Source organism: Crinia signifera, chromosome 2 (assembly GCF_055691185.1).
Source record: "Crinia signifera chromosome 2, ASM5569118v1, whole genome shotgun sequence".
NCBI classification, from domain to species: Eukaryota; Metazoa; Chordata; class Amphibia; order Anura; family Myobatrachidae; genus Crinia; species Crinia signifera.
The window spans coordinates 4,603,965-4,616,459 of record NC_139218.1 but is presented as its reverse complement, the minus strand read 5'-3'; the positions used below and the strand labels follow the sequence as shown (position 1 = coordinate 4,616,459).

Below are 12,495 nucleotides of genomic sequence, written 5' to 3'. Positions count from 1 at the left end.
CCTATACCACCACTAGGTGACAGTAGAGACCGTGCCTCCAGTACACCCTCCCTATACCACCACTAGGTGACATTAGAGACCCTGCCTCCAGTACACCATCCCTATACCCCCACTAGGTGACAGTATGACACCCCGCCTCCAGTACACCCTCCCTATACCCCCACTAGGTGACAGTATGAGACCCCGCCTCCAGTACACCCTCCCTATACCACCACTAGGTGACAGTATGACACCCTGCCTCCAGTACACCCTCCCTATACCCCCACTAGGTGACAGTATGAGACCCCGCCTCCAGTACACTCTCCCTATACCCCCACTAGGTGACAGTATGACACCCCGCCTCCAGTACACCCTCCCTATACCCCCACTAGGTGACAGTATGAGACCCCGCCTCCAGTACACCCTCCCTATACCACCACTAGGTGACAGCATGACACCCCGCCTCCAGTACACCCTCCCTATACCCCCACTAGGTGACAGTATGACACCCCGCCTCCAGTACACCCTCCCTATACCCCCACTAGGTGACAGTATAAGACCCCGCCTCCAGTACACCCTCCCTATACCACCACTAGGTGACAGTATGACACCCCGCCTCCAGTACACCCTCCCTATACCCCCACTAGGTGACAGTATAAGACCCCGCCTCCAGTACACTCTCCCTATACCACCACTAGGTGACAGTATGACACCCCGTCTCCAGTACACCCTTCCTATACCACCACTAGGTGACAGTAGAGACCCCTCCTCCAGTACACCCTCTCTATACCACCACTAGGTGACAGTATGACACCCCGCCTCCAGTAAACCCTCCCTATACCACCACTAGGTGACAGTAGAGACCCCTCCTCCAGTACACCCTCTCTATACCATCACTAGGTGACAGTATGACACCCCGCCTCCAGTAAACCCTCCCTATACCACCACTAGGTGACAGTAGAGACCCCTCCTCCAGTACACCCTCTCTATACCACCACTAGGTGACAGTATGAGACCCCGCCTCCAGTACACCCTCCCTATACCACCACTAGGTGACAGTAGAGACCCCTCCTCCAGTACACCCTCCCTATACCACCACTAGGTGACAGTATGACACCCTGCCTCCAGTACACCCTCCCTATACCACCACTAGGTGACAGTAGAGACCCCGCCTCCAGTACACCCTCCCTATACCACCCCTAGGTGACAGCATGACACCCTGCCTCCAGTACACCCTCCCTATACCACCACTAGGTGACAGTATGAGACCCCGCCTCCAGTACACCCTCCCTATACCACCACTAGGTGACAGCATGACACCCCGCCTCCAGTACACCCTCCCTATACCACCACTAGGTGACAGTATGAGACCCCGCCTCCAGTACACCCTCCCTATACCACCACTAGGTGACAGCATGACACCCTGCCTCCAGTACACCCTCCCTATACCACCACTAGGTGACAGTATGAGACCCCGCCTCCAGTACACCCTCCCTATACCCCCACTAGGTGACAGTATGACACCCTGCCTCCAGTACACCCTCCCTATACCACCACTAGGTGACATTATGACACCCCGCCTCCAGTACAACCTCCCTATACCTCCACTAGGTGACAGTATGAGACCCCTCCTCCAGTACACCCTCTCTATACCACCACTAGGTGACAGTATGACACCCTGCCTCCAGTACACCCTCCCTATACCCCCACTAGGTGACAGTATGACACCCTGCCTCCAGTACACCCTCCCTATACCCCCACTAGGTGACAGTAGAGACCCCTCCTCCAGTACACCCTCCCTATACCACCACTACGTGACATTATTACACCCCGCCTCCAGTACACCCTTTCTATACCACCACTAGGTGACAGTAGAGACCCCGCCTCCAGTACACCCTCCCTATACCACCACTAGGTGACAGCATGACACCCCGCCTCCAGTACACCCTCCCTATACCACCACTAGGTGACAGTAGAGACACCGCCTCCAGTACACCCTCCCTATACCACCACTAGGTGACAGTATGAGACCCCGCCTCCAGTACACCCTCCCTATACCACCACTAGGTGACAGCATGACACCCTGCCTCCAGTACACCCTCCCTATACCACCACTAGGTGACAGTATGAGACCCCGCCTCCAGTACACCCTCCCTATACCCCCACTAGGTGACAGTATGACACCCTGCCTCCAGTACACCCTCCCTATACCACCACTAGGTGACATTATGACACCCCGCCTCCAGTACACCCTCCCTATACCCCCACTAGGTGACAGTATGAGACCCCTCCTCCAGTACACCCTCTCTATACCACCACTAGGTGACAGTATGACACCCTGCCTCCAGTACACCCTCCCTATACCCCCACTAGGTGACAGTATGACACCCTGCCTCCAGTACACCCTCCCTATACCCCCACTAGGTGACAGTAGAGACCCCTCCTCCAGTACACCCTCCCTATACCACCACTACGTGACATTATTACGCCCCGCCTCCAGTACACCCTCCCTATACCACCACTAGGTGACAGTATGACACCCCGCCTCCAGTACACCCTCCCTATACCCCCACTAGGTGACAGTATGAGACCCCGCCTCCAGTACACCCTCCCTATACCACCACTAGGTGACAGTATGACACCCCGCCTCCAGTACACCCTCCCTATACCACCACTAGGTGACAGTATGAGACCCCGCCTCCAGTACACCCTCCCTATACCCCCACTAGGTGACGGTATGACACCCCGCCTCCAGTACACCCTCCCTATACCCCCACTAGGTGACAGTATGACACCCCGCCTCCAGTACACCCTCCCTATACCCCCACTAGGTGACAGTATGACACCCTGCCTCCAGTACACCCTCCCTATACCCCCACTAGGTGACAGTAGAGACCCCTCCTCCAGTACACCCTCCCTATACCACCACTACGTGACATTATTACACCCCGCCTCCAGTACACCCTCCCTATACCACCACTAGGTGACAGTATGACACCCCGCCTCCATTACACCCTCCCTATACCACCACTAGGTGACAGTATGAGACCCCGCCTCCAGTACACCCTCCCTATACCCCCACTAGGTGACAGTATGACACCCCGCCTCCAGTACACCCTCCCTATACCACCACTAGGTGACAGTATGAGACCCTGCCTCCAGTACACCCTCCCTATACCACCACTAGGTGACAGTATGAGACCCCGCCTCCAGTACACCCTCCCTATACCACCACTAGGTGACAGTATGAGACCCCACCTGCAGTACTCCCTCCCTATACCCCCACTAGGTGACAGTAGAGACCCCTCCTCCAGTACACCCTCCCTATACCACCACTACGTGACATTATTACACCCCGCCCCCAGTACACCCTCCCTATACCACCACTACGTGACATTATTACACCCCGCCCCCAGTACACCCTCCCTATACCCTATAAGAAAAGAATGTTTGAAGATATAAACCAAATAACCCGCTGCTCAGCACCAATAACAATGGTCATATCCATCAGGGCGGGGAATGGAGGCAATGTATAAATATCATCAGACCAAACTCCACCAATAGGGCTCTTACCTCTTCAAGGTGAATATTGAAATATGAGCGCTGGTGGGGGGGAGGAAAGGGAGAGAAAGATACGTGTAACAGAAAAAATGAAAGAAAAGAAAGAGTTGATAGGAAGAATTAGATAGGAAAAATAGAGGCGGCACCTGTAAAGAAACGGAGTTAATTGAAAATGTTTACGCTCCTTTGCAGGAGTGATAGAAGAGTCCGTTCGTTTGGGATACCTGTAAACTGTCCCTACCTCTATCCTCGCGCTGACGTGCAGGCTGTAGCGGGGAAGGAGCCGGCGGCAGGGATGTGAGAGCCGCGTCTGAGTAAGCTCCGTCGCTGCAGCTTGTCAGCGCGTCCCGTAGCGTCCCGTCTTCAACTGATGGAAGATTTTAAGAATTCCCCTCCATCCTTAAAACTAGTAGACTAGTTCCCCCCACCAGCGCTCATATTTCAATATTCACCATAGGAAATAAAAGGAATCCTTTCCCTTTTTTACCATTATTGAGCTGCTCTTTTCATTTAATTAGCGCAAGTGACCACAACCTTCTAATTCTCTTACCTCTTCAGATTGACCATGGCCCACGGTATTCCTGTTGGGGTATTAAATGCAGGGAGCAGTTTCTCTGCCAGCAACACGGCCTTATTCTTAAACACCTGGAAAAGGAGAAATATATGGTAACATCACCAGGGGTAATACACACACCTGTACTACACCTGTGATCACCAGGGGTAATACACACACCTGTACTACACCTGATGTATAGTGTAATACAGTCTGCTCCCTGTATACACCCCTGTGTCACAGTCACCGGCCATACACTGATCACTGTATGGTAACATCACCAGGGGTAATATACACACCTGTACTACACCTGATGTATAGTGTAATACAGTCTGCTCCCTGTATACACCCCTGTGTCACAGTCACCGGCCATACACTGATCACTGTATGGTAACATCACCAGGGGTAATACACACACCTGTACTACACCTGATGTATAGTGTAATACAGTCTGCTCCCTGTATACACCCCTGTGTCTCCTGTGTCACAGTCACTGACCATACACTGATCACTGTATAACATCACCAGGGGTAATACACACACCTGTACTACACCTGATGTATAGTGTAATACAGTCTGCTCCCTGTATACACCCCTGTGTCTCCTGTGTCACAGTCACCGGCCATACACTGATCACTGTATGGTAACATCACCAGGGGTAATACACACACCTGTACTACACCTGATGTATAGTGTAATACAGTCTGCTCCCTGTATACACCCCTGTGTCTCCTGTGTCACAGTCACCGGCCATACACTGATCACTGTATAACATCACCAGGGGTAATACACACACCTGTACTACACCTGATGTATAGTGTAATACAGTCTGCTCCCTGTATACACCCCTGTGTCTCCTGTGTCACAGTCACTGGCCATACACTGATCACTGTATAACATCACCAGGGGTAATACACACACCTGTACTACACCTGATGTATAGTGTAATACAGTCTGCTCCCTGTATACACCCCTGTGTCTCCTGTGTCACAGTCACCGGCCATACACTGATCACTGTACAACATCACCAGGGGTAATACACACACCTGTACTACACCTGATGTATAGTGTAATACAGTCTGCTCCCTGTATACACCCCTGTGTCTCCTGTGTCACAGTCACCGGCCATACACTGATCACTGTATAACATCACCAGGGGTAATACACACACCTGTACTACACCTGATGTATAGTGTAATACAGTCTGCTCCCTGTATACACCCCTGTGTCTCCTGTGTCACAGTCACCGGCCATACACTGATCACTGTATGGTAACATCACCAGGGGTAATACACACACCTGTACTACACCTGATGTATAGTGTAATACAGTCTGCTCCCTGTATACACCCCTGTGTCTCCTGTGTCACAGTCACCGGCCATACACTGATCACTGTATGGTAACATCACCAGGGGTAATACACACACCTGTACTACACCTGATGTATAGTGTAATACAGTCTGCTCCCTGTATACACCCCTGTGTCTCCTGTGTCACAGTCACTGGCCATACACTGATCACTGTATGGTAACATCACCAGGGGTAATACACACACCTGTACTACACCTGGTGTATAGTGTAATACAGTCTGCTCCCTGTATACACCCCTGTGTCTCCTGTGTCACAGTCACCGGCCATACACTGATCACTGTATGGTAACATCACCAGGGGTAATACACACACCTGTACTACACCTGATGTATAGTGTAATACAGTCTGCTCCCTGTATACACCCCTGTGTCTCCTGTGTCACAGTCACTGGCCATACACTGATCACTGTATAACATCACCAGGGGTAATACACACACCTGTACTACACCTGATGTATAGTGTAATACAGTCTGCTCCCTGTATCCACCCCTGTGTCTCCTGTGTCACAGTCACTGGCCATACACTGATCACTGTATGGTAACATCACCAGGGGTAATACACACACCTGTACTACACCTGATGTATAGTGTAATACAGTCTGCTCCCTGTATACACCCCTGTGTCTCAGTCACCGGCCATACACTGATCACTGTATGGTAACATCACCAGGGGTAATACACACACCTGTACTACACCTGATGTATAGTGTAATACAGTCTGCTCCCTGTATACACCCCTGTGTCTCCTGTGTCACAGTCACCGGCCATACACTGATCACTGTATGGTAACATCACCAGGGGTATTACACACACCTGTACTACACCTGATGTATAGTGTAATACAGTCTGCTCCCTGTATACACCCCTGTGTCTCAGTCACCGGCCATACACTGATCACTGTATGGTAACATCACCAGGGGTAATACACACACCTGTACTACACCTGATGTATAGTGTAATACAGTCTGCTCCCTGTATACACCCCTGTGTCACAGTCACCGGCCATACACTGATCACTGTATGGTAACATCACCAGGGGTATTACACACACCTGTACTACACCTGATGTATAGTGTAATACAGTCTGCTCCCTGTATACACCCCTGTGTCTCCTGTGTCACAGTCACCGGCCATACACTGATCACTGTATGGTAACATCACCAGGGGTAATACACACACCTGTACTACACCTGATGTATAGTGTAATACAGTCTGCTCCCTGTATACACCCCTGTGTCATAGTCACCGGCCATACACTGATCACTGTATAACATCACCAGGGGTAATACACACACCTGTACTACACCTGATGTATAGTGTAATACAGTCTGCTCCCTGTATACACCCCTGTGTCTCAGTCACCGGCCATACACTGATCACTGTACGGTAACATCACCAGGGGTAATACACACACCTGTACTACACCTGATGTATAGTGTAATACAGTCTGCTCCCTGTATACACCCCTGTGTCTCCTGTGTCACAGTCACCGGCCATACACTGATCACTGTATGGTAACATCACCAGGGGTAATACACACATCTGTACCACACCTGGTGTATAGTGTAATACAGTCTGCTCCCTGTATACACCCCTGTGTCTCCTGTGTCACAGTCACTGACCATACACTGATCACTGTATAACATCACCAGGGGTAATACACACACCTGTACTACACCTGATGTATAGTGTAATACAGTCTGCTCCCTGTATACACCCCTGTGTCTCCTGTGTCACAGTTACGGGCCATACACTGATCACTGTATGGTACCATCACCAGGGGTAATACACACACCTGTACTACACCTGATGTATAGTGTAATACAGTCTGCTCCCTGTATACACCCCTGTGTCTCCTGTGTCACAGTCACTGACCATACACTGATCACTGTATGGTAACATCACCAGGGGTAATACACACACCTGTACTACACCTGATGTATAGTGTAATACAGTCTGCTCCCTGTATACACCCCTGTGTCTCCTGTGTCACAGTCACTGGCCATACACTGATCACTGTATGGTACCATCACCAGGGGTAATACACACACCTGTACTACACCTGATGTATAGTGTAATACAGTCTGCTCCCTGTATACACCCCTGTGTCTCCTGTGTCACAGTCACCGGCCATACACTGATCACTGTATGGTAACATCACCAGGGGTAATACACACACCTGTACTACACCTGATGTATAGTGTAATACAGTCTGCTCCCTGTATACACCCCTGTGTCTCCTGTGTCACAGTCACTGACCATACACTGATCACTGTATAACATCACCAGGGGTAATACACACACCTGTACTACACCTGATGTATAGTGTAATACAGTCTGCTCCCTGTATACACCCCTGTGTCTCCTGTGTCACAGTCACCGGCCATACACTGATCACTGTATGGTAACATCACCAGGGGTAATACACACACCTGTACTACACCTGATGTATAGTGTAATACAGTCTGCTCCCTGTATACACCCCTGTGTCTCCTGTGTCACAGTCACCGGCCATACACTGATCACTGTATGGTACCATCACCAGGGGTAATACACACACCTGTACTACACCTGATGTATAGTGTAATACAGTCTGCTCCCTGTATACACCCCTGTGTCTCCTGTGTCACAGTCACCGGCCATACACTGATCACTGTATGGTAACATCACCAGGGGTAATACACACACCTGTACTACACCTGATGTATAGTGTAATACAGTCTGCTCCCTGTATACACCCCTGTGTCTCCTGTGTCACAGTCACCGGCCATACACTGATCACTGTATGGTACCATCACCAGGGGTAATACACACACCTGTACTACACCTGATGTATAGTGTAATACAGTCTGCTCCCTGTATACACCCCTGTGTCTCAGTCACCGGCCATACACTGATCACTGTATGGTAACATCACCAGGGGTAATACACACACCTGTACTACACCTGATGTATAGTGTAATACAGTCTGCTCCCTGTATACACCCCTGTGTCTCCTGTGTCTCAGTCACCGGCCATACACTGATCACTGTATGGTAACATCACCAGGGGTAATACACACACCTGTACTACACCTGATGTATAGTGTAATACAGTCTGCTCCCTGTATACACCCCTGTGTCTCAGTCACCGGCCATACACTGATCACTGTATGGTACCATCACCAGGGGTAATACACACACCTGTACTACACCTGATGTATAGTGTAATACAGTCTGCTCCCTGTATACACCCCTGTGTCTCAGTCACCGGCCATACACTGATCACTGTATGGTAACATCACCAGGGGTAATACACACACCTGTACTACACCTGATGTATAGTGTAATACAGTCTGCTCCCTGTATACACCCCTGTGTCTCCTGTGTCACAGTCACCGGCCATACACTGATCACTGTATAACATCACCAGGGGTAATACACACACCTGTACTACACCTGGTGTATAGTGTAATACAGTCTGCTCCCTGTATACACCCCTGTGTCTCCTGTGTCACAGTCACTGACCATACACTGATCACTGTATGGTAACATCACCAGGGGTAATACACACACCTGTACTACACCTGATGTATAGTGTAATACAGTCTGCTCCCTGTATACACCCCTGTGTCTCCTGTGTCACAGTCACTGACCATACACTGATCACTGTATAACATCACCAGGGGTAATACACACACCTGTACTACACCTGATGTATAGTGTAATACAGTCTGCTCCCTGTATACACCCCTGTGTCTCCTGTGTCACAGTCACCGGCCATACACTGATCACTGTATGGTAACATCACCAGGGGTAATACACACACCTGTACTACACCTGATGTATAGTGTAATACAGTCTGCTCCCTGTATACACCCCTGTGTCTCCTGTGTCACAGTCACTGACCATACACTGATCACTGTATAACATCACCAGGGGTAATACACACACCTGTACTACACCTGATGTATAGTGTAATACAGTCTGCTCCCTGTATACACCCCTGTGTCTCCTGTGTCACAGTCACCGGCCATACACTGATCACTGTATGGTAACATCACCAGGGGTAATACACACACCTGTACTACACCTGATGTATAGTGTAATACAGTCTGCTCCCTGTATACACCCCTGTGTCACAGTCACTGACCATACACTGATCACTGTATAACATCACCAGGGGTAATACACACACCTGTACTACACCTGATGTATAGTGTAATACAGTCTGCTCCCTGTATACACCCCTGTGTCTCCTGTGTCACAGTCACTGACCATACACTGATCACTGTATGGTAACATCACCAGGGGTAATACACACACCTGTACTACACCTGATGTATAGTGTAATACAGTCTGCTCCCTGTATACACCCCTGTGTCTCCTGTGTCACAGTCACCGGCCATACACTGATCACTGTATGGTAACATCACCAGGGGTAATACACACACCTGTACTACACCTGATGTATAGTGTAATACAGTCTGCTCCCTGTATACACCGCTGTGTCTCCTGTGTCACAGTCACCGGCCATACACTGATCACTGTATAACATCACCAGGGGTAATACACACACCTGTACTACACCTGATGTATAGTGTAATACAGTCTGCTCCCTGTATACACCCCTGTGTCTCCTGTGTCACAGTCACTGGCCATACACTGATCACTGTATAACATCACCAGGGGTAATACACACACCTGTACTACACCTGATGTATAGTGTAATACAGTCTGCTCCCTGTATACACCCCTGTGTCTCCTGTGTCACAGTCACCGGCCATACACTGATCACTGTTTAACATCACCAGGGGTAATACACACACCTGTACTACACCTGATGTATAGTGTAATACAGTCTGCTCCCTGTATACACCCCTGTGTCTCCTGTGTCACAGTCACTGACCATACACTGATCACTGTATGGTAACATCACCAGGGGTAATACACACACCTGTACTACACCTGATGTATAGTGTAATACAGTCTGCTCCCTGTATACACCCCTGTGTCTCCTGTGTCACAGTCACTGGCCATACACTGATCACTGTATGGTAACATCACCAGGGGTAATACACACACCTGTACTACACCTGATGTATAGTGTAATACAGTCTGCTCCCTGTATACACCCCTGTGTCTCCTGTGTCACAGTCACCGGTCATACACTGATCACTGTATAACATCACCAGGGGTAATACACACACCTGTACTACACCTTATGTATAGTGTAATACAGTCTGCTCCCTGTATACACCCCTGTGTCTCCTGTGTCACAGTCACCGGCCATACACTGATCACTGTATGGTACCATCACCAGGGGTAATACACACACCTGTACTACACCTGATGTATAGTGTAATACAGTCTGCTCCCTGTATACACCCCTGTGTCTCCTGTGTCACAGTCACCGGCCATACACTGATCACTGTATGGTAACATCACCAGGGGTAATACACACACCTGTACTACACCTGATGTATAGTGTAATACAATCTGCTCCCTGTATACACCCCTGTGTCTCCTGTGTCACAGTCACCGGCCATACACTGATCACTGTATAACATCACCAGGGGTAATACACACACCTGTACTACACCTGATGTATAGTGTAATACAGTCTGCTCCCTGTATACACCCCTGTGTCTCCTGTGTCACAGTCACCGGCCATACACTGATCACTGTATGGTAACATCACCAGGGGTAATACACACACCTTTACTACACCTGATGTATAGTGTAATACAGTATGCTCCCTGTATACACCCCTGTGTCTCCTGTGTCACAGTCACCGGCCATACACTGATCACTGTATAACATCACCAGGGGTAATACACACACCTGTACTACACCTGATGTATAGTGTAATACAGTCTGCTCCCTGTATACACCCCTGTGTCTCCTGTGTCACAGTCACTGACCATACACTGATCACTGTATAACATCACCAGGGGTATTACACACACCTGTACTACACCTGATGTATAGTGTAATACAGTCTGCTCCCTGTATACACCCCTGTGTCACAGTCACCGGCCATACACTGATCACTGTATGGTAACATCACCAGGGGTAATACACACACCTGTACTACACCTGATGTATAGTGTAATACAATCTGCTCCCTGTATACACCCCTGTGTCTCCTGTGTCACAGTCACCGGCCATACACTGATCACTGTATAACATCACCAGGGGTAATACACACACCTGTACTACACCTGATGTATAGTGTAATACAGTCTGCTCCCTGTATACACCCCTGTGTCTCCTGTGTCACAGTCACCGGCCATACACTGATCACTGTATGGTAACATCACCAGGGGTAATACACACACCTGTACTACACCTGATGTATAGTGTAATACAGTCTGCTCCCTGTATACACCCCTGTGTCTCCTGTGTCACAGTCACTGACCATACACTGATCACTGTATAACATCACCAGGGGTATTACACACACCTGTACTACACCTGATGTATAGTGTAATACAGTCTGCTCCCTGTATACACCCCTGTGTCTCCTGTGTCACAGTCACTGGCCATACACTGATCACTGTATGGTACCATCACCAGGGGTAATACACACACCTGTACTACACCTGATGTATAGTGTAATACGGTCTGCTCCCTGTATACACCCCTGTGTCTCCTGTGTCACAGTCACTGACCATACACTGATCACTGTATAACATCACCAGGGGTAATACACACACCTGTACTACACCTGATGTATAGTGTAATACAGTCTGCTCCCTGTATACACCCCTGTGTCTCCTGTGTCACAGTCACTGGCCATACACTGATCACTGTATAACATCACCAGGGGTAATACACACACCTGTACTACACCTGGTGTATAGTGCAATACAGTCTGCTCCCTGTATACACCCCTGTGTCTCCTGTGTCACAGTCACCGGCCATACACTGATCACTGTATGGTACCATCACCAGGGGTAATACACACACCTGTACTACACCTGATGTATAGTGTAATACAGTCTGCTCCCTGTATACACCCCTGTGTCTCCTGTGTCACAGTCACCGGCCA

The 12,495-nt window shown here is 49.5% G+C and overlaps 1 protein-coding gene across 2 annotated transcripts in view; it reads right to left on the bottom strand.

The window, feature by feature from the left end:
* The window catches only part of MAN1A2 (mannosidase alpha class 1A member 2), a 96,153-nt gene that overhangs the window by 21,845 nt on the left and 61,813 nt on the right, over positions 1–12,495 (bottom strand). For both annotated transcript variants that reach the window (XM_083171469.1, XM_083171470.1), the window contains one exon: positions 4,091–4,185. In XM_083171469.1, the coding sequence (XP_083027595.1) occupies positions 4,091–4,185 (95 nt within the window). The remainder of the gene's footprint in view (positions 1–4,090; positions 4,186–12,495) is intronic.